Below are 22,070 nucleotides of genomic sequence, written 5' to 3' on the forward strand. Positions count from 1 at the left end.
TAGTCTTCTTTTAATGCTGCTTAAGGGGAAAGTACTCCAAAAGTAATTGAAAGTAATCAGATAACCTTCGGATTACCCAAACTCAGTAAAGCAATGTTGCTGCTAAATTTTTTAAACAGGTTACTAGTAACTGTAACGGATTACATTTAGAAAGTAACCTACTCAAGCCTAATTGTTTTTCAATCAACATATGTTTCGCAAACCTATGCTCTTTACTCTCTACCTCTTATCTGGGGTGGGTATGCTTTCATAGTTAAACCTGCTGCTACATTCCCAAGATAACCACCACAGAATTGCCACTGCAATTAAACAGGCAATTATCTGTAATTATACTTCTTGGTTCCTGTATCTTACCATATCAAAGACTCACTCACCCAGAGATGATGTCTGTTTTATTTCCTTTGAGTGGCATGGTATTTTACATAGACAATATATGGTACCGACATTATTACATTTTGTTATAAATTGTATTTAAAAAAAAAAATGCAATTTACTGATCAGTCATTTATTTATTTTTTCATACTCAACTCAATTACCTGAGGTTTGTAACAATGTTTTTATATACACTGCTAGACAGAATATTGTACACTATAACACCATGTGAAGATCAGAAAATAGGTATAATAGTGTACTGTATATCAAACATGAAAAAGTCACAAAGTAGACTAGTTTCACATATCCTCAATTTGACCTGGAATCACACAGCACTCACTGGGCCCAGTTGAGGGGAAAGGCATCATGTCTAAGGATATTTCTGCTTCACATTCAAACTGCAGTGTTGCAGGCAGGATAAGGTTTCTTGGGTGACGTGAAACATCCGAGATAATGGAGACTTTGTCAAACGGTACGTCCAAGCCTTCACCGTGTGAGACCACGGGCTGGCGTTGAGCACAGTGCGCAGAGGCTGTGATATTTGTGTCTCCCTGGAGCGTAGTGTCGTGGTGGTAAGACACCAACTCGTTGCTGAAATTGACAGCTTCTACAGTAGAACTGGAGCAGTATCTATTGCAGCCCAGAATGGTGGAGAATGCTTTCCTGAAATCAGCATTAAATGCGTATATGACTGGGTTTAACGATGAGTTGGCCCACCCAAACCACACAAACATGTTAAACGTGGTGTTACTTACGCACAGGCGATCACCAACGTCATTGATGTCACAAAAAGGTACGATGCAGTTGACCACGAAAAAAGGTAACCAGCAAAATACAAAAACTCCCATAATGATAGAAAGTGTCTTTAAAACTTTCGTTTCTTTTTTAAAAGTTATTTTAAAGGAGTTTGTTTGCTCGGTTGCTTGCTGATTGTTCTGCGCGTGTTCCACCGCTCTCTCCAGCGATGATATCCTCCGGATCTGGGTTTGCGCAATCCGGTAGATCCGGGTGTAAGTGCCAACCATAATAACGACGGGAATGTAAAAACTGATCAATGAGGAAGATATGGCATATGTGCTATTCAAGCTTGCGTTGCAGTCCTCGATTTCATTCATCTCGTTCCCTGTAGCATTTTCCTCCTCTGATTTGTGCCAATTGAGCTGAACTGGAATGAAGGAGATAAGAATGGAGAGGGTCCATGCCACTCCGATCATAACGAAGGCAAACCTCTGGGTCATTTTACGCTCATATCGAAAAGGACTCGAAATTGCCCAGTATCTGTCCATACTTATTATACAAAGATTGAGAATTGACGCGGTGGAGCACATGATGTCAAAAGCTATCCAGGTATCACAGAAGCTGCCGAAGATCCAGCATCCGGCCACCTCAGACATAGCCTTCCACGGCATCACAAGAACGGCCACGAATAGATCTGATACCGCCAACGAGATGACAAAAAAGTTGGTAACTTTAGATCGAAGGTGTCTAAATTTGATCACCGCGGCGCAAACGAGTGTATTCCCAAGAAGCGTTGAAACGATTAGGATGAACAGGACGCAGCCGGTGAGCGCACGGACGCTGCGCCCGGAGCTGTCCGTTTCAGCACCTGCGGTTTGGTTGTCAGATTTCTCCATTGACAACTAATTTATCCGCTTTTCTGCACATATAAACGTTTGCATCTTCTACACTTGGCGTTCAGCACTACCTATATACATTATTCTTTCCACATCGTTTTGGAGAACCCACTTGCGGATTTGGGAACTTAATGTATTTTTTTATTTTAAATATAGCATATCTACATCATAAACAGTACGTAAACAATAACGTAATCTCCGTTATTTTCTTACTCTGATCCAGTAAAACATTGTCCATGGTCGTGAATTAGTGCACTGCACATAACCCATTGTGCACGATCGCGCCTTTTTTGACAGTGATTGGGTGAATAGTCTCCCTCAGTGGTTGAATAGCGACTCTCGGTGCTTGATGATGGCAATGAATACCCCTCCTCTTAACAATGAGATATGACGAAAACATGTGAATGTTTTCTGATCAGGGGTAACTGCATTTTCTACCATCAACCGTAGAAAATGCAGTTAATGATGCCCCATGATTGCGATATTATCAGAAGTCTGACATCTAGGCAATTTCAGAGAAATTCGGAAATCGGACAAGAAAAACATCTATACAATATATTTATATATTGATTATAGAACATCTAAAGAAAATATATAATCACTCAGTTAGCTATTGAATGAATGCGGACATAATTTGCACTTTCAGTAGCATATGGAATATAGCCTGTTATTTAGATGTCTCTAAGCAGCTAAATAAAACGTTATTTCATTGGCGCTGTCTATGGTGCTAAAACTAAACTGGGCACTATAGGTAACCTTTGTAGGCTATGAAGTGGACCAAATTAAACTACTCCATTGTGTGATCAACTCTTTCCAGGTCTTAGCCTGCCACCATTGTTGTGAGTCCCTTTACAAGAGACCAACGGGATACTACATCTTAAAAACCGACAACGAACAAATCCTGAATACCTGAGCATTGTGCTGTTTAAAAAAAGTGTTTCGGATAAGCGTGTTATAGCACCGTACGGACAGCAGATGTCACCTCATCCCTGATTTTCCGTCTGCGTGCTGGGGGATTTGCGCTCCCCCCTACGTCATTGGAGTCTCAAAATGGCTCCTGCTCAAATTCGCCGTCCAAGTGGGGGCGGCTGCCGGTTTTTCTAACAGAAATTACACACGACCATACGACTGACATTCTCTCTTTTCCTGCCGCTATCTCTCGAAATAGAAATTTGTTAGCGTCATCATCATGTAATTAGGGATACGCTGAGATCATGATAGGCATAGCCTACAGGGAACAACCGGGACCGAGCAATTGTAGCTGATGCAGCCGCCACAGCGTTTTTGTTGTGGAGCGGTGGTGTGGGGAATGTGAATGACATGGAAAAGGCAGAGAATGGCATTTTTCCACCGGCTTTGTCTGTGAACGAAAAGTGGACCAGAAGCACATCTCTCAACCAGCCACTGTCTGACGATATCGCCGACGCCGCAGGTCCTCTCTCTAAACATGTCAACGGGGATGAGACGTGTTGGACTGACAGCGGACGCAGCCCGTGAAGCAGGAGAGGATATTTCCCGTTCCACAGTAGCGTGTGTACGTGTCGGGAGTACGATAATGCTCGATTTAGTTACTGACAGCCCATCTGGTGGCACTGTAAGCAATTGTGTCATTCCTGAGCCAGGTAGCGACTCTGCTACAAACGGGTTTACTGGGTCAATAGTGGTTGCCTCCAAGGCAGGGAGCTGCTCTGCTATCACTGCAGTGAATCGAGAGGAAATGGACAGAAGTGGTCTCTGGGGGACCTCACTGACTCAGAAGAACAATGATTGCGCTGCAGAAAAACTAGATGCCTGTGTGACAGCAGCTGAGGCACTGCAGTCATTGGCACACTCCTGGAATGGACAGCTTGAACAGAGGTGCACAGCAGCCTCCCGGACAGGTCCGGCGGGGTTCTCGATTGGAGACACATTCTGTGTTATACGGAGTCCTCTTCGCAGTGATGCTGTTATTAGACCACATATTAACCGAAGTACGACCCCTGACAAGGAGGACAACATGGCAAACGGTGGATTATTGATTGGATACAACAGGGCAAAGTTACACACACAGACAGCTGGAACAATTATTTCTGATGGAGCTGCAACCTCTATCTCTAACCCACAATGTGAAAAACTCCCCATGTCTGCAGTGAGTGCAAGGGAGGGCCATCACGAATCCTGCAATATCAGAGAGGAACCTGATGGAGCTGGGGCCCAGCCTAGAAAACCAGTTAACGTGGCAGGAGAGCTATCTGATGGGGCTACTTCCAGTCTCACCTCTCAGGGTTTACCATCAAGCCCAGCACCAAGGAAAGACCCCCGCAGTGTCAAACCAGACACCAAGCAGGGAGCAGAACCATCAACATCTGGTCACCCAGAAGGGGATCCATCCTCCAGACTCCATCTTCAGTCCCACAAGACCACCAGTCTGAACTGTGACCCGTCCAGCATTCTCAGCCCAGGGGACGAGGATGAGGATGGGGAGACCTTCGTGGAGCTGGGGGCCCAAGGCTACAGTGACCTCAGGTTCATGGACGTCAGTCTGAGCTCCAGGAACACGTATGAGTCCAGCAGACGTCAGTCCGCCCCAGGACATATAGGACTGAGTGTGGACTCCTCTGAACTGGCCTTACAGTCAAAAAGACCTGGCATCGCTGAGTATTTCGGCAGGTAAATTAGTTTTTTTCTTTGTGGTCTGAGGTTATTTGCAGGTTGCCGAGAGGATTTCTTACAAGGACAAGAACGGCACAAACTTTTAAAGTCTGCTTACCTCTCTTCACGTCATATTTGCATTTATACTGTGTATAGCCGCATTATTGCTGCCATATACACCCGTTACAACAGCAGTCACTTCTGTTAACCATGCTCTCCTAACAGAGATGTGTCCTGACATTGTAACAACACACCAGGACATAATGAACAAAGCCAGAACTAGAACTAGGTCTCAGTCAACATTTAGCGCAGGCAGAGACCCACCTGGTGGAAATGGAGCCAGCTGCAGTGAATACCGTTATATTGGTGTTCCCACAAGGACATCCCCTAGGTGCGTACTCTTTACATTAAAGGATTTTGGCAATGAAGCCCTTTATCTACTTCCCAAGAGTCAGATGAACCAGTGGATATCATTTGTATGTCTCTGCGTGCAGTATGAAAAACCTACAGTAGGTTAGCTCTCCAGGAACAGGGTTAGAGAGCCCTGCTTTAAGGTGTAAACAATTTAGAAACAGTTAATTATTACTTCATAGATCGTTTATAAATATGTAATAAATACATTTTGGTATATATAATAAAATAATGAACAGTTTATAAACTACGTAAAACTCCTTCATGAACACTTTTCAGTACACCTTAATGTGAACCCCTAGGTTTATAATCCCACATAGGATCAGGTGAAATTCATTCAGTTGATGAAATAAGAGTGCCAGCAAATCACTCACTCAGCTGAACGGACCATATCAGTATGACTAATTAGTATGACTTATTGGCACCCTTGAGAAAGATGAGCAAAACATACTATATATAATAAATAATGAAAATACTGAGGAATATTATCTGCAAAAAAATAACTGCTTTCCAAGTGACTACCATATGAAGCTGGTTGAGAGTGTACAAAGCCGTCATTGAGGCAAAGAGTGGCTACTTTGAATAATCTAAAATCTAAAATATATTTTGATTTGCTTAACACTTTTTTGGTTACTACATGATTCCATATGTGTTATTACATAGTGTTGATGTCTTCACTATTATTCTACAATGTAGAAAATAGTCAAAATAAAGAAAACCCCTTGAATGAGTAGGTGTGTCAGAACTTTTGACTGGTACTGTATAAATGTATTGCTCAGAGAAAGAGATTTTGTTTAACAAATAATATATATATTTTTTAATAAAAAAGATTGGGGTCAAATTTATTGGCAACCCTGTTTTCTATTCTCTTCAATACCTCCCTTGGCAAAGATAATTTCACTGAGTCTTTTTCAAAAATGTTTTTAGAGGGCAGTCCATAAGTGCAGATGAAGGACCAAAGATCTGAAAAGATTCTGTATGGAGAAATGGTCTTAAGTTCCCTCCCAATGTGTTTCTTCAATCTCATAAAACCTTTTTTTTTAAATACTCTTATGAGGTGATCAAGGTGATCAATTGAAAATAGGGGTGGCAATAATTTTTGATCCCAATCTTTACATTTAAAAAAATGTGTATTACTTGTTAATCAAAATCCCTTTCCCTGAGCATATACAATATAGCTCAGTATTTCTATTATTTGTTTGATAGTCTTTTTTGCTTCTCTTTATCAAGGGTGCCAATCATTTTGGACCTGACTGTATGTCCGATCAGGGAAATGATTCAGAGACTCAGAGAAACCTTAATTTCCCTGTTTTCTCAGTATGTCTACTCATCAAAACTGTTTCGCTGACCGGAGGAATAAAATGAAAGTGTGTCATCATTAATAATTACCCACACATTGTCCTGGTTTTTCTGCCTGTTCAGGGGTTTATTTTCCAAGAAGCATATAGAGCCGAAGAGTCCGTCCCAGAATGTACCTGGGTGGAAGCTGTTTGGAAAGGTTGCTGCCAGAGAGAGCCCTCCCAAGGACTCCAGAACCATACAGCAGGTTGGTACCCTGGTCCTCTATTCTTCCTGTCAGATTAGGAGTGCTGATCTAGGATCAGTTTTGTCTTTTATATCATTATAACTACGATTTCATTGACATGGAGGACCTGGGTCCGTATACATCAAGAATCGCATCGTTGGAGTGCTGATCTAGCTTTTAAACCCACCCCTCAGCTACTCTCAGTCCATTCCACCTATCTATGTAAATTTCCCTGTTATGATTTCCATGTGCCAAATATATTTCAACTGTGCTGTGATGTTTCACATAGATTCTGAACCTGTCTAAGCGCATAGTATCTACAGATTGTAAGTTCAAGATCAATATTTTACTAAAATTATTATTATATTGTTGATTGATTGACTGTGGTTTTTCAAATCTCCCAACACTACTATTTGTAGTGTTTATTTTAGATAAATGTTGTGACTTTTCAGCCATTCCTGAACCTGTGACCAGAAACAAGCTACATAGAGGCTATACCAAATAAGTGATCAAATGATTCTTTCTCTTCGTAGCAAAATCTGCAGAGCTGAGCTGGTTTTATGCCCCATATACATAACATTCTGTTTGAATTTTGTATAATCATTTAAATGGAGAAACTCTTACGTTTTTGAATCAAGTGTTGCTTTTTGAATGCTTGCTCTGATGTCACTGTGCTCCTAAGTCTACAGTAGTTATTCACTAACCTATTAACTGACCGTCTAACTTCCTGTACAGTATTGTGTACGGGAGAGAACGCTATCTGACCCTCCCTGGAGTGAATCCAGCAAGTCTAGTTGAATGCAATGAGCTCAATATTTAGCCCAGATAATGTCCCCTACGTGCTAGTCAGGACTTAATCCCTATTCATCTAGGTTATGTCAGCATTACATACATACAGTAACCTCACTTTGTTAACATACGTAGCTTAAAGCTTGAAAGAAAGTCCAGAACTTCCGTTATTTCATTTAAATCAAGTCATTTACACCCCTTCTGTTCAACTCCTTCACCAATGATACATTGCATTTACAGGCCTTTGTTTTATTGTATCACATGAATCATTAGTTTATTCGCAGCCTTGTGCAATATGCCATGCCACTGCATAACAATCACTCCCTAGGCCCTATTCTCACAATAACTCACCTATACCAGTCTGACCAGGTAGCAAACTGATAGCAACTCACAGCTCAAGTAAATTCTTTATATCTATCCTTCTGTGTGTCCTGTAAAAGAGCATCTTGTAACGATGACATCACAGCTTATAGAAAAGTGTTGCAAAGGCTGTAGTCAGTCTGTACTTGGCCTACTCCTTCCCAACACTTGACAAGAGCGAGTAGGGTGTGGTAGGAGTAGGGTTCAGGTCCTCCATGTTGGAGGCTGGCAGCCCACTACAGCTGTTGAGGGTGTATGCTCCAGCTGGCTCTGTGCCTGGCTGCCTGGCTGGGTAACTAAGGAGCTGGTCTTACTCAAGGTGGATGCCTCTTGCCTGCTGTGTTGAGCCTCGGCTGGGCTTGAATTATGCCCATCTCCTAGCCTCAGCCATGAGGCTTGTCTCTTGCCCTTAGCCCCTAGCTCTGTTCTTCCTCTCCCTCTCTCTCCCTCTCTCCCTGTCTCCCGCTCTTCCTCCCCCACTCTACCCTGCAGCTACTGATCTGTCTCCACACTTGTCGGAGGCAATAATACATGTTTTCATGCCTGGATGGAAACAGACACTAAAGCCAATTACATTTGTCCCTTCACTGGATTAGTAGTGCACTTAACTCTAGTACTCTACAGCTGCAGACGGGGATGAGAGCATGTATCTGCCTCACTACTGAGATTATGACTAGACAAGAGTGATCTCATCTACAGTGAGCTACGTGGGTTAGAGCAGCGATTTATACTCTTAGAAAAAAGGGTTCCAAAAGGGTTCTTCGGCTGTCCCCGTAGACTAACTCTTTTTGGTTCCACGTAGAATTATTTTGGGTTTCATGTAGAACCCTCTATAGAAAAGGGTTCTACATGGAACCAAAAAGGGTTCTACCTGGAACCAAAAGTGGTTCTTCAATGGGGACAGCCGAAGAACCATTTTAGGTTCTAGATAGCACCTTTTTTTCTAAGAGTGTAAATGTTTTTTTATTTTACCTTTATTTAACTAGGCAAGTCAGTTGAGAACAAATTCTTATTTTCAATGACGGCCTAGGAACAGTGTGTTAACTGTCTGTTCAGGGGCAGAATGACAGATTTTTACCTTGTCAGCTCAGGGATTCAATCTTGCAACCTTTCGGTTACTAGTCCAACGCTCTAACCACTAGGCCGCCTGCCGCCCCAGGGTTCATCTGTAATGTGTTACACAAATGTGCCGTACAGAAACTCAGATGATGGGAAGTTTATTCATGCAGTTATCCTAAGTGCAAGGGGAGGGAGGGACTGAGTTGGATCTCCAACAGAGGCCTTTTTTTAATAAAGTTGACTATCTTCTTAACCCTATCCGAAGGGCAAAGATGCTTATGTGGATTGGAAGTGTACTGAAGTACTTGAAATAATTGTTTAGTTTGAAAGACAGTTTGGAGTTGTTTTTGGGGGGGGATTGAGCTATTTAACTCTTGAGTGCAAACTCTGTTTTTCTTTCATCAGGAGAGTGTTCCAGGTGGTCTCACGTCTGTGTCTGCACCCAATCTCTTAAGTGAAGGGGTATGGACTTTCTCAGGTTTCCCTTTCAGTCATCTTCTCACTCTCCTATCTGCATGGGGTTGCCAAGCAACCATTTCCATTGCACATCCAACTCATGCCCATGCCAACCCGTAGCACTTTGACAGGGGAAGGGAAATAAATGCATGTTAGAAAAAATACAAAATAATAATTCATCGCAGGTTCTTCAACAATACCAAGGTCTCTGAGACTCTTGCCATAGCTCCAGCAGTTTAGTCTCTGTGGCTCAAAATGTTGGAATCCAAAGTATGACTATGTTTTTGTTCCAGTTGTCCTAACATACAGTACATGCGACCACATGTTTCTCTAGTGCAATAGATCTATTCCATATCGATTGTATTCCTTTTATTCCTTATCTGGGAATGTAAGGGTTTTAGGTTTACGGGTGTATTTGATTTGAGGATTATGAATGTGGATTATGAATGAGGATTATGAATGCACAGTTGATTATGTGATTGTATTTACACTTTGACATTACAAATGGTGCCAGAGCTCTATCTGCTTCTCTGCTATACCATTTGTGAATAGAAATGCATGGGTGTTGGTTATACACAGTTAATCTCTGACTTTTCTTTGTACTATGGGACAGCAGCAATACATTTGGAGAAAGAGCTGTGACTATTTCTCAATTTTTACTACGGGGGGGGGGGGCTGTTCTTCTTCACTGGTGTTGGTAAATCTCACTCTCCTTAGATGGCACTCCCCTCCCCCGTCCCTACCAGCCATTTCCCCTGATAGCACCAATGTAATTTATTTAATTTATTTAACCTTCATTTAACTAGGCAAGTCAGTTAAGAACAAATTCTTATTTACAATCACGGCCTACCCCGGCCAAACCCTCCCCTAACCCGGACGACGCTGGGCCAATTGTGCGCCGCTCTATGTATCTCCCGATCACGGCCGGTTGTGAAACAACCCGGGATCAAACCCGGGTCTGCAGTGATGCCTCTAGCACTGCGATGCAGGTCCTTAGACCGGTGCGCCACTCAGTCCCCCAAACTATACCAATAAATGCCTGGAAGGAGCCACAGCCACAACACAAGACAATGTAGCCATTGACATCCATACAGAAGCAGTTTCATGCATCATGAAAGGCCAAAGGTGAGACTTTTTATTGTGTAGTGGAGGTGAGGGATGTATGGTCACTAAGTCTAAGATACTCAATGTATCAACTCGCACGAAACAAACCCATAGGATATCAGTGGCGTCATGTAGAGCGACTGAACATAAAGTCATTCCTTCAACAGGCTCTGATGCATTAGGCATGGCTAGGTATTTATTGACCCCTCTAGAAATGACTCATAAGATCTCTCTCCAGTCATCAACAACCATCATACTCCTCAGTCCCCCCATTTGTTTTCTCTCTCTCTCTCTCTCTCTCTCTGTCGCTCTCTCTCGCTCTCTTTCTCGCTCTCTCTCTGTCGCTCACTCTCTCTCTGTCGCTCACTCTTTCTCTCTCTCTCTCTCGCTCTCTCTCTCTCTCCTCTCTCTGTCTCTCTCTCTATCTGCCTGTATGGGCTTTGTGATCTCCATCATCCTGTCAGCTGATCCTGTCGCCCCTCGTGGCTAACCCCACTCTATCTTTCCTTCCTTTCAAATGTAAACCCATAAGTCTAGTTGGACTAGTTGAAATGCATATACTGGGGCTGTGTTTTCCAGTTTCTATGGAGATTTAGGTTTGTGATGTATCTGCAGGAGTACGAGGCCAGGGCGGGCAAGGCTGGATCTGGGGGAACGTCTCCTACTCAGCCTCAACATGGCCGGAGGAAGAACCTGGACTTTGAACCACTGTCCACCACAGCTCTTATACTAGAGGACAGGCCTTCGTAAGTCCCCACTATCTCTCCTTTTTTCTTTCTCTTTCTTTGTCGGTTCCTCTTTTCTTTTTTTAGTTTATTCTGCCCCCCCCCTGTTCATACAAGGGGAAAGGCCTAACCTCCCAGACCTGCAGCCATATTATTACACACATTCCATTGTTTTCAACTAGGCTCAGGCCAGGGTGTGGTGTCTATGAAGAACACAGTAAGAAACGCAGCGTCCAGAGACGAGCAGTGTTGTGTTTCTCCTCAGCTCTCTGATCCAAGACCTCCGGCCCTCATTAAGAATAGATACAGTATATGAAATATGAGCATGTCGCCTGAACCATGACAAACACACTTGTCTGCAAGGCAAAGTCTCTCTCATTTGTAGGTCTTACTTTCTCTTAAGTCCTCAATGTGTTAAACTAGCCATTTTGTGTCCTCGGTTGCTGTGATATGCACGGATTACGGTGAAACCGGCTGATACTGTGTCCCATCTCCTCTTGTCTCTCTGCAGGAACCTTCCTGCTAAGTCTGTGGAGGAGGCCCAGCGTCACCGTCAGGAGTATGACGAGATGGTGGCCGAGGCCAAGAAGAGAGGTACTGGTACTTGTACTGTTACTGGTATTGTTGCTGTTGCTGGTACTGGTACTGCACTGTCTGTCTCCTCAGAGCTGTGTAATTGAGGTCAGCAGCATCTGGCCTGTCGACTGAACAGATCTCCAGATGGCACTTAGCTCAGTCTGTCTGTTGTAGCTGTTGCAAATACTTTTGTAACTTTACATGTACTTTAACAATTGTAAAGCTTTATGCAAATTATTATAAAGCATTTATAAGCATCTGTTAACATTTATAAGCATCTGTTAACATTTATAAGCACATGCTAACATTTATAAGCATCTGTTAACATTTATAAGCATGTATAATGGCTTATTCATTGAAGTTATTGTAAAGTGTAACCAAAGAATTTGTGTCCCCATCCCCACAGAGTTAAAGGAGGCCCAGAGGAAGAGGAAAGAGATGAAGGAGAGGTTTAAACAGGAAGACAGCATTGCCAACGCCATGGTGGTCTGGAACCACGACATTCTGCCCAACTGGGACAACATGTGAGCCACTTCCTGCTAAACAACTCTCCACTTGCACGGAGCAGCTATGTACACTATCCAGTCAGTCAGGCAGTCCGTCTGTCAGTACAATATTCAGTCAGTTACTCAGTCAGTCAGTTATTTTGCCAGTCAGCCAGCCAGACAGCCAGACAGCCAGACAGTCACTGAACCAGTCAGTGAGTCAGTCAGTCAGTCAGTGAACCAGTCAGTCAGTGAGTCAGTCTGTAAATCAGTCAGTCTGTAAATCAGTCAGTCAATGAACCAGTCAGTCGGTGAGTCAGTCAGAGAACCAGTCAGTACATAAATCAGTCAGTGAACCAGTCAGTACATAAGTCAGTCAGTGAACCAGTCAGTCAGTGAGTGAGTGAGTCAGTCAGTCAGTGACCCAGTCAGTAAATTAACAAGTCAGTCAGTGAAACAGTCAGTCAGTGAGTCTGTCTGTAAATCAGTCAGTCAGTAAATCAGTCATTCAGTGAACCGGTCAGTCAATAAATAAATCAGTCAGTCAGTCAGTTAGTGAACCAGTCAGTCAATAAATACATCAGTCAGTGAGCCAGTCAGTCAGTGAGCCAGTCAGTCAGTAAATCAGTCAGGCAGTCAGGCAGTGAACCAGTCGGTCATGCAGTGAACCAGTCGGTCATGCAGTGAACCAGTCGGTCATGCAGTGAACCAGTCAGTCATGCAGTGAACCAGTCAGTCATGCAATGAGCCAGTCAGTCATGCAGTGAGCCAGTCAGTCAGTGAACCAGTAAGTCAGTGGGCATAGGTCAGGGCTCTGTTGTTCAGTAGGCCCATGCCAGTCAGTTTGTGTCCCCCTGTAGGCGTAACACTCGGCGGGTGAGAGAGCTCTGGTGGCAGGGCTTGCCCCCCAACGTCAGAGGAAAGGTCTGGAGCCTAGCCATCGGCAACGAGCTCAACATCACCCCAGGTATGTATGGTGTTTCAATAGTCATAACTCATACAACTTCCATCATAATTGTCTATTCCCATTGGCATGCCAAAATATGATTTGCCTTCAGAATAAGATATACAAAGTGAAGGATGTCATGTACATAAACTCAGCAGAAAAAGAAACGTCCTTTCACTGTCAACTGCTTTTATTTTCAGCAAACTTAACATGTTTAAATATTTGTATGACCATAACAAGATTCAACAGCTGAGACATAAACTGAACAAGTTCCACAGACATGTGATTAACAGAAATGGAATAATGTGCCCCTGAACAAAGTGGGGGTCAAAATCAAAAGTAACAATCAGTATCTGGTGTGGCCACCAGCTGCATTAAGTACTGCAGTGCATCTCCTTCTCATGGACTGCACCAGATTTGCCCGTGCTTGCTGTGAGACGTTACCCCACTCTTCCACCAAGGCACCTGCAAGTTCTCTGACATTTCTGGGGGAATGGCCCTGGCCCTCATCCTCCGATCCAACAGGTCCCAGACATGCTCAATGGGATTGAGATCCGGGCTCTTTGCTGGCCATGGCAGAACAGTTCCTTGTGTCTTGGAGGAAATCCCGCACAGAACGAGCAGTATGGCTGGTGGCATTGTCATGCTGGAGTGTCATGTCAGGATGAGCTTGCAGCGTTGAGATTGCCTGCAATGACAACAAGCTCAGTCCGATGATGCTGTTACACACCGCCCCAGACCATGACGGACCCTCCACCTCCAAATCGATCCCGCTCCAGAGTATAGGCCTCAGTGTAACGCTCATTCCTTTGACGATAAACGTGAATCCAACCATCACCCCTGGTGAGACAAAACTGTGACTCGTCAGTGAAGAACACTTTTTGCCAGCCCTGTCTGGTCCAGCGACGGTGGGGTTGTGCCCATAGGCGACGTTGTTACCGGTGATGTCTGGTGACGACCTGCCTTACAACAGGGCCTACAAGCCCTCAATCAAGCCTCTCTCAGCCTATTGCGGACAGTCTGAGCACTGATGGAGGGATTGTGCGTTCCTGGTGTATCTCGGGCAGTTGTTGTTGCCATTCTGTACCTGTCCTGCAGGTGTGATGTTTGGATGTACCGATCCTGTGCAGGTGTTGTTACACGTAGTCTGCCACGCGAGGACGATCAGCTGTCCGTCCTGTCTCCCTGTAGCGCTGTCTTAGGCATCTCACAGTACGGACATTGCAATTTATTACCCTGGCCACATCTGCAGTACACATGCCTCCTTGCAGCATGCCTAAGGCACGTTCACGCAAATGAGCAGAGACCCTGGGCATCTTTCTTTTGGTGTTTTTCAAAGTCAGTAGGAAGGTGTCCTAAGTTTTCATAACTGTGACCTTAATTGCCTACTGTCTGTAAGCTGTTAGTGTCTTAACGACCGTTCCACAGGTGTATGTTCATTCATTGTTTATGGTTCATTGAACAAGAACGGGAAACAGTGTTTAAACCTTTTACAATGAAGATCTGTGAAGTTATTTGAATTCATAAGAATTATCTTTGAAAGGCAGGGTCATGAGAAAGGGATGTTTCTTTTTTCGCTGAGTTTACATTGAAATGTATTAAAATAGCCAAGGTTATACTTGTAGAAATTTAGTACCATATTGTTTGTTTTCTACCAAAGCAACACGTTCACCTCTTTCAGCTGGAATAGATTTAAGAGCCTGTTGTGTATGTAGTGGAAGGAATTTCTGGATGAAAAGGCCGACTGGTTTTACTGCCAGGAAGTGCCTTTGTGGGTTACACAAAAAAGCATAATAGACGTCTCAGCTGGAGGACCCACCGCCTGACTCATTGCGAGGGATCTTCTTTCATTTCCCTCTTTTCTTCTCTACAGAGCTGTACGACATCTTCCTCTCCAGAGCCAAGGAGAGGTGGAGGAGTTTCAGTGAGACGGGTACAGAGGCTGACGGTACGTCTGAGATGGGGGCGTCTGAGATGGGGGCGTCTGAGATGGGGGCGTCTGAGATATGGGGGGGTCACGTGGCAAGACTGTGAATTAAAGCCAAGCTCCTCGCATGTCAGACTGAACTCCCCAGACCCCTGACTCATCCATTCTCCTCTCTTCCTCTTTGAGGCAAAGCTATTTCCTCTCGTTTCTTCACATCTATCGGCCATATTGGTGTCCCGCATTGCTGCACAAATCCCCCTCGTTCAGCAATCATTTGAAGGCTTGGAGGAGACTGGAGAAATTTCTGCAAAGGTTTTCTGTTGTTTTTACTCCAGTGTTCTGCGAAATGTCTGTTTCTGCCATCATGTCAGACTAACTGGCCATTGGTGTAGTGCTGAGAGCCAACAGTGACACATTCTCTCCTCTAGCTCGTCAGAAAGACTGTGTTGTTGCCAACGAGAGCCTCAGGAGATAGGTCCAACAGGAATTAATGGAGCTGAACAGAAATATTTGCAGGATGTCTTCCTCTTGGCATCATTTTAGAGTTACAAAATATTGGCACGGCATCAGTGTCTCTATGCATCATTGATTACCAAATTACTCTGTCTATCTGACAGAGTGTCTGTGGCTGACAACGACACAGAGTGGTCGAACCAGCAGGAGATCAGTTTACTTGAGTAAACTGAAATTATAAAGTTTTTCCTTTTGTTAGTAATCTGTTTGTGTTTCAATACTAGATGGGGCATCGCTGGCAGACAGAGAGTCCAGTCTGGACCTGATCAAGCTGGACATATCCCGCACATTCCCACCTCTTTTTATTTTCCAGAAGGTACAGTACATCTCTTACCTGTGTGTGTGTGTGTGTGTGTGTGTGTGTGTGCGCGCGCGCTCCATGACATTTCTCATCCTCTGATTGTCTTCCACCACAGGGTGGGCCATATCATGATCTCCTCCACAGCGTGCTGGGGGCCTACACCTGTTACAGACCTGATGTGGGATATGTGAGTAACACTTCAAAACAGCATTCTTAATTTATTTTATGCCATACTGTACATGCGGTGATTGTGAACTAAAATGGGGGTTCTGTTCTCTCAGGTTCAGGGCATGTCCTTCATAGCTGCAGTGTTAATCCTCAACCTGGAGGAAGCTGACGCCTTCATTGCCTTCGCTAACCTGCTCAACAAGCCCTGCCAGCTGGCCTTCTTCAGAGTGGACCATGATCTAGTGAGTCCTACTTCCACAGTGGCCACTGTTAAAAAAAAACTGTCCTCTCTAAAACTAATTTAAAGGGATACTTCACCCAAATTACATATTGGTTTCCTTACCCTGTACGCAGTCTATGGACAAGGTATGACAGCAATCCATGCTTTGGTTTAGTTTCCCAGGCATTGTCTCCACATGCTAACGTTTTAGCATTTTTGTAGCACAAATCCCATTCAAATCATGGGACTGATATTAGCATTTTTCCCACATCATGTTCATATCATCTATAAGTGACTTTGTTGAGCTTCACAATACATTTGAAATACTTTTGGACGATTTTGACATGATGCACGATTAGCTCTTTAACAGTACTGAATTAGTGGTCCCTGAATCTGTCTCTGACCTTTTTTTCTTCTCCTCTAGATGCTGAAATACTTTGCTGCGTTCGAGGTGTTCTTTGAAGAGAACCTCCCTAGACTGTTTAACCACTTCCAGATCTCCAACCTCACCCCAGATCTCTATCTCATCGACTGGTGAGTAACTATAGATCTCTATATGAAAGCATGCAGCAGTTCTCTGTTAGTGTGGCCTTCAAGCTGTTTTCTCACACATTTAACACCAGCCATGCTGTCAAGTCATTATTCACAGTTATCAGAGCACAGCTGCTGTGCCATTCCGCTAACTGCCATTTTTTGGCCTGTGTGTATCTGTCTGTGTCTGTTTACAGGATCTTCACTCTGTACAGTAAGTCGTTGCCGTTGGACGTGGCATGTAGAGTGTGGGATGTGTTCTGTCGTGACGGCGAGGAGTTTCTGTTCCGGACGGGTCTAGGGATCCTGCGTCTCTACGAGGATGTGCTCCTACAGATGGATTTTATCTATAGCGCCCAGTTTCTGACACGCCTCCCAGAGGATATAGACTCTGATAGGCTGTTCGCCTGCATCGCGACCATGCCCATGCTCAACGGAAACAAGAAATGGTCCCAGGTCAGTTCCTCTAAACATAAGAAGACAGGGAAGTGAGAAAATGGAGACGTTTGCACCGAGTGACAATACATACAGTGCATTCGGAAAGTTTTCAAACCCCTTGACTTTTTCCACATTTTGTTCCGTTACAGCCTTATTCTAAAATGTATTAAATAATCCCCCCCCCTTCATCAATCTACACAAAATACCTCATAATGACAAAGCAAAAACAGGTTTTTAGAAAAGTTTCGCAAATGTATAAAAAAAATAAAAATTCAATGAAATATCACATTTACATAAGTATTTAGATCCTTTACTCAGTATTTTGTTAAAGCAACTTTGGCAGTGATTACAGCCTCGAGTCTTCTTGGGTATGAGGCTATAAGCTTGGCACACCTGTATTTGGGGAGTTTCTCCTATTCTTCTCTGCAGATCCTCCCAAGCTCTGTCAGGTTGGATGGGGAGCATCGCTGCACAGCTATTTTCAGGTCTCTCCAGAGATGTTTGATTGGGTTCAAGACCGGGCTCTGGCTGGGCCACACAAGGACAATCAGAGACTTGTCCCAAAGCCTCTCCTGCGTTGTCTTGGCTGTGGGCTTAGGGTTGTTGTCCTGTTGGAAGGTGAACTCTGGCCCAAGTCTGAGGTTTTCATCAAGGATCTCTGTACTTTGCTCCCTCGATCTTGACTAGTCTCCCAGTCTGTGCCGCTGAAAAACATCCCCACATCATGCTGCCACCACCATCCTTCACCGTAGGGATGGTGCCAGGTTTCCTCCAGCTGTGCCGTTTGACATTCAGGCCAAAGAGTTCAATCTTGGTTTCATCAGACCAGAGAATCTCTTTTCTCATGGTCTGAGAGAGTCTTTAGGTACCTTTTGCCAAACTCCAAGCGGGCTGCCATGGTCCTTTTACTGAGGAGTGGCTTCCGTGTGGCCTGATTGGTAGAGTGCTGCAGAGATGGTTGTCCTTCTGTAAGATTCTCCCATCTCCACAGAGGAACTCTGTAGCTCTGTCAGAATGACCATCGAGTTCTTGATCACCTCCCTGACCAAGGCCCTTCTCCCCCGATTGCTCAGTTTGGCTGGGCAGCCAGCTCTAGGAAGAGTCTTGGTGGTTCCAAACTTCTTCCATTAAAGAATGATGGAGGCCACTGTGTTCTTGAGGACCTTCAATGCTGCAGAAATGTTTTAGTACCCTTCCTCAGATCTGTGCCTCAACACAATCCTGTCTCGGAGCTCTACTGACAATTCCTTCGACCTCATGGCTTGGTTTTGCTCTGACATGCACTGTCAACTGTGGGACCTTATATAGACAGGTGTGTGCCTTTCCAAATCATGTCCGATCAATTGAATTTACCACAGTCGGACTCCAATCAAGTTGTAGAAACATCTGAAGGATGATCAATGGGAACAGGATGCACCTGAGCTCAATTTCGAGTCTTATAACGAAGGGTCTGAGTAGCAATGTAAATGATGTATTTCTGTTTTTATTTGTAATACATTTGCAAAACCTTCTAAAAATTGGTTTTCACTTTGTTATTATGGAGTGTTGTGTGTAGAATGAGTAACATTTTTTATTTAATAAATTTTAGAATAAGATTCTAACGTAACAAAATGTGGAAAAACTGAAGGGATCAGAATACTTTCTGAAAGTATAAGAATATTATGTTTTTAAAGTAAAGCCATTTCTAGAGTCTGTTGTGGAACTGGGACATGCTCCCAGAATTCCTCATACATATCCTGTATTTATATTCAGACCCTGGCCTGCCCCGTCACATGTGATACTGGTGTGGCCAGGAGCAGTTTGGGAGTGATACGGCACTCAGACACTGCAATGTCAAATAATTCAGGTTATAATCAAATCAAACTTTATTTGTCACATGCGCCGAATACAATAAGTGTAGACCTTACCGTGAAACGCTTACTTACAAGCCCTTAACCAACAAATCAGTTCAAGAAGAGTTAAGAACATTTTTACCAAATAAACTGAAGTAAAAAATAATAAAAGTAACACAATAAAATAACAATAACGAGGCTATATACAGGGGGTACCAGTACCGAGGCCAGGTTAGTTGAGGTAATTTGTACATGTTGGTAGGGGTGAAGTGACTATGCATAGATAATAAACAGTGAGTAGCAGCAGTGTACAAAACAAATGAAGGGGGGGGTCAATGTAATTAGTGGCCATTTGATTAATTGTTCAGCAGTCTTATGGCTTGGGGGTAGAAGCTGTTAAGGAGCCTTTTTGTCCTAGACTTGGCGCTCTGGTATTGCTTGCCGTGCGGTAACAGAGAAAACAGTCTATGACTTGGGTGACTGGAGTCTGACAATATTTTGGGCTTTCCTCTGACACCGCCTATTATATAGGTCCTGGATGGCAGGAAGCTTGGCCCCAGTGATGTACTGGGCTGTACACATTACCCTCTGTAGTGCCTTGCGGTCAGATGCCGAGCAGTTGCCATACCAGACGGTGATGCAACCGATCAGGATGCTCTCGAGGGTGCAGCTGCAGAACGTTTTGAGGATCTGGGGACCCATGCCAAATCTTTTCAGTCTCCTGAGGGGGAAAAGGTGTTTTCATGCCCTCTTCACAACTTTTGGTGTGTTTGGACCATGATAGTTTGTTGATGTGGACACCAAGAAACTTGAAACTCTCGACCCGCTCCACTACAGCCCCATCGAAGTTAATTAATGGTGGCCTGTTCGGCCCACCTTTGTCATAGATTCAAACTTGTTGGGTCCTACAATTCATATACTACAGCACCTGCAGAAGTGAATGTATGTCAGTTAAAGAAATACATAAGAAATAACCCATATGATAGTCTGCCTTTTTGTGGAAATGCAGCACCACCTACAGGTATGTATTGTGTGTGCCTAAAAAGAATGATCGGTTGCAGTTTTATATTGAGATTTGATCTCCTTCTCTCTCCTCTCCAGGTGTTTAATGCATTGATAAAGGAGAACAAGGACGTGGACAGGAATTGCAGCCAAGTACTGAAGAGTTCATGATTCAGCCGTGGAATATTTGTATGATCACGTTCCTCTCTTTAAATGAGAGCCTTTGACCACATTAGAGTCACAATGGTAAATGGACCTTAAAGAATGGCATCAAACTTGAAGATGGAGGCCTCAGACACCATTGCCAGTTTGATTGAATTGAGAGTTTTTATGGTAGTATACCATGAATATATGATGATATACTGTAGGTAGATGTGATGAATTGGGTCTGTCTAGTCCCATCAGAAAGGTATGGAGTTTCTTAGATTGAGTGAGGCCCTTTGTTACACCTGTGGATTTTATCTCACTAACATTACAATATATATTTTATGAAAGTGCACCTCCAAGCATAGATATATTTATATGACTTAATTGACCAAGCCAATTTTACAACATAGAAGGACAATTATGAAATAATTAAGTGACAGAGCCCTTCCGTTTCTTAAGTATCTGAAGCTTGACATCGAATAGTTTAACTAAACTACCAGTAATAGGTTTTCATTACAGTGAGCAGTGAGCAATTGTTTCCGAAACGAATAGAGAACATTTGTGACATGTGGCACTAGCCCAGTATTGGACTAAAGGAGCCTACCGTTACTCCTTAGTCCAAGGACCTTGCATGCTCTGTTTAAAGGGCGAATTGGATCTGAAAGACAAAACTGCCAAATACTCCCATCTAAACGTGAATCGATTCTCAATTGCGTCACGGTTCTAGAAACATAGATCCCTCTACTTTCATATCACATCTAAATAATTTCACAAATGCAAAATACACACTGGTTTTAACACAGTTGCAGTCGACAGTATTTTTCAGTGACAACACGTTTGTGTCGCCTGTCTTCCGTTTACACACAGGTGTTCGGAGACGGAGATAGCTAATTTGCACAGATAGTCCACTCTGTCGTCCGTCTGTTTTCCGTAAACAATCGCTGTAACATGGAAATATGTCCGTATGGGAACGCCAACCCTTTACATTTTACCTTTTTGTTTTGTTTTTTTATTCAAAAGGCATTCGAACATATGAGCTATCTTTGTTGCAGGTGCAACAGTTGAATACGATGCGAAAAAAATAAGAAACCTGCACACTGCTCTTGCTACTATCACTTCTCTTTATTAAGCTAGCTTTATGAAGGCATTGAGGCCGATGCGTAAAGCTAGCTTAATAAAGAGCAGTTATACTAGCAAGAGCAGTGTGCAGGTGTGAAAGGTTATGCTTCCGAAATCGTACGGTAAGCGACGCGTGTTAATGTTCAGAGCGAGCGTCGCGGCTCGTACACCCCCGTACATAAGACGCCTTCATCCAATGACTCTTATGTGTAATGTAATAGAACTGAGAGTTATGATCAAGGGCTGTTGTCCCACGTGAGGTTTCAGTGTTTTGCTGGATGAGTCCACAGTGAAGCTATTATATTGTTGTGAATAAAACAGCAATGGGACACCTTTTCAAAGTACCTATTCATGAAACATAATTCACTTTTAAAACTTGGTCTTGTTTGTGATGTTGCTCACATCTATTGTTACTTTACATTTTACCAAACACTTATGTTGAGGTCCAAGATTTTTTATTATCAATACTGTAGTTCGTTTCTACAGTACATGTTTCATATCTGATTGTATATTGTTTCTTATGCTCACTATTGTATAGTTTTCATACTGAGTACTAAAAACAATTGTAAATATATTTTAAATGAAATCAAAAGTACCTCTGTGATACTGTATCAGACCAAAAGTTATGAATTATGTAAATAAATCAAAGATGATTATTCCCAATTGGTCAACAGTTTTTCCTGACTGCCACACACCATACCTAAGCACAACAGTTTTCTCAACCAGTAGGTGGCGGTGTTTTCAAATCAATTTGTAGAGATCAGTTTACTTCAATGGTTTTCACCTACGCCTAGCTAGT

The 22,070-nt window shown here is 43.3% G+C and overlaps 2 protein-coding genes across 4 annotated transcripts; one reads left to right on the forward strand and one right to left on the reverse strand.

Annotated features, from left to right (window-relative positions):
• Window positions 1-377: 377 nt before the first annotated feature.
• On the reverse strand, window positions 378-2,050 carry LOC110492880 (dopamine receptor D5-like). Its single transcript, XM_021567351.3, has one exon. It carries the CDS (start codon window positions 2,004-2,006, stop codon window positions 672-674), a length of 1,335 nt encoding a protein of 444 aa, XP_021423026.3. The 5' UTR covers window positions 2,007-2,050; the 3' UTR covers window positions 378-671.
• A 933-nt stretch (window positions 2,051-2,983) lies between these two features.
• On the forward strand, window positions 2,984-21,934 carry LOC110491404 (TBC1 domain family member 12). 3 transcript variants are annotated; one of them, XM_021564819.3, is made up of 14 exons: window positions 2,990-4,655; window positions 6,471-6,594; window positions 9,187-9,243; window positions 10,957-11,087; window positions 11,578-11,660; window positions 12,049-12,166; window positions 12,988-13,094; window positions 14,947-15,021; window positions 15,738-15,829; window positions 15,930-16,001; window positions 16,096-16,224; window positions 16,627-16,736; window positions 16,931-17,189; window positions 20,105-21,934. In XM_021564819.3, exons 1-14 carry the CDS (start codon window positions 3,454-3,456, stop codon window positions 20,174-20,176), a joined length of 2,631 nt encoding a protein of 876 aa, XP_021420494.3. In that variant the 5' UTR covers window positions 2,990-3,453; the 3' UTR covers window positions 20,177-21,934. The 3 variants fall into 3 exon arrangements, with proteins under 3 accessions (XP_021420495.3, XP_021420494.3, XP_036802143.1); XM_021564820.3 differs by lacking the exon at window positions 9,187-9,243 and having other exon boundaries at window positions 2,984-4,655; XM_036946248.2 differs by lacking the exon at window positions 9,187-9,243 and having other exon boundaries at window positions 3,043-5,028.
• Window positions 21,935-22,070: the final 136 nt, after the last annotated feature.

This window comes from Oncorhynchus mykiss, chromosome 16 (genome assembly GCF_057628025.1).
Source record: "Oncorhynchus mykiss isolate SJ-2025 chromosome 16, ASM5762802v1, whole genome shotgun sequence".
In the NCBI taxonomy this organism is placed as follows: domain Eukaryota; kingdom Metazoa; phylum Chordata; class Actinopteri; order Salmoniformes; family Salmonidae; genus Oncorhynchus; species Oncorhynchus mykiss.

What these genes read in the sequence shown, in the direction of transcription:
- LOC110492880 (XM_021567351.3), bottom strand. Translation starts at nt 2,006, where the DNA reads ATGGAGAAATCTGACAACCAAACCGCAGGTGCTGAAACGGACAGCTCC.
- LOC110491404 (XM_021564819.3), top strand. Translation starts at nt 3,454, where the DNA reads ATGTCAACGGGGATGAGACGTGTTGGACTGACAGCGGACGCAGCCCGT. An exon ending in ATACTAGAGGACAGGCCTTC is followed by an intron (nt 11,088 to 11,577) that starts GTAAGTCCCCAC and finishes GTCTCTCTGCAG; the next exon opens with GAACCTTCCTGCTAAGTCTG. An exon ending in CTCTTTTTATTTTCCAGAAG is followed by an intron (nt 15,830 to 15,929) that starts GTACAGTACATC and finishes CTTCCACCACAG; the next exon opens with GGTGGGCCATATCATGATCT.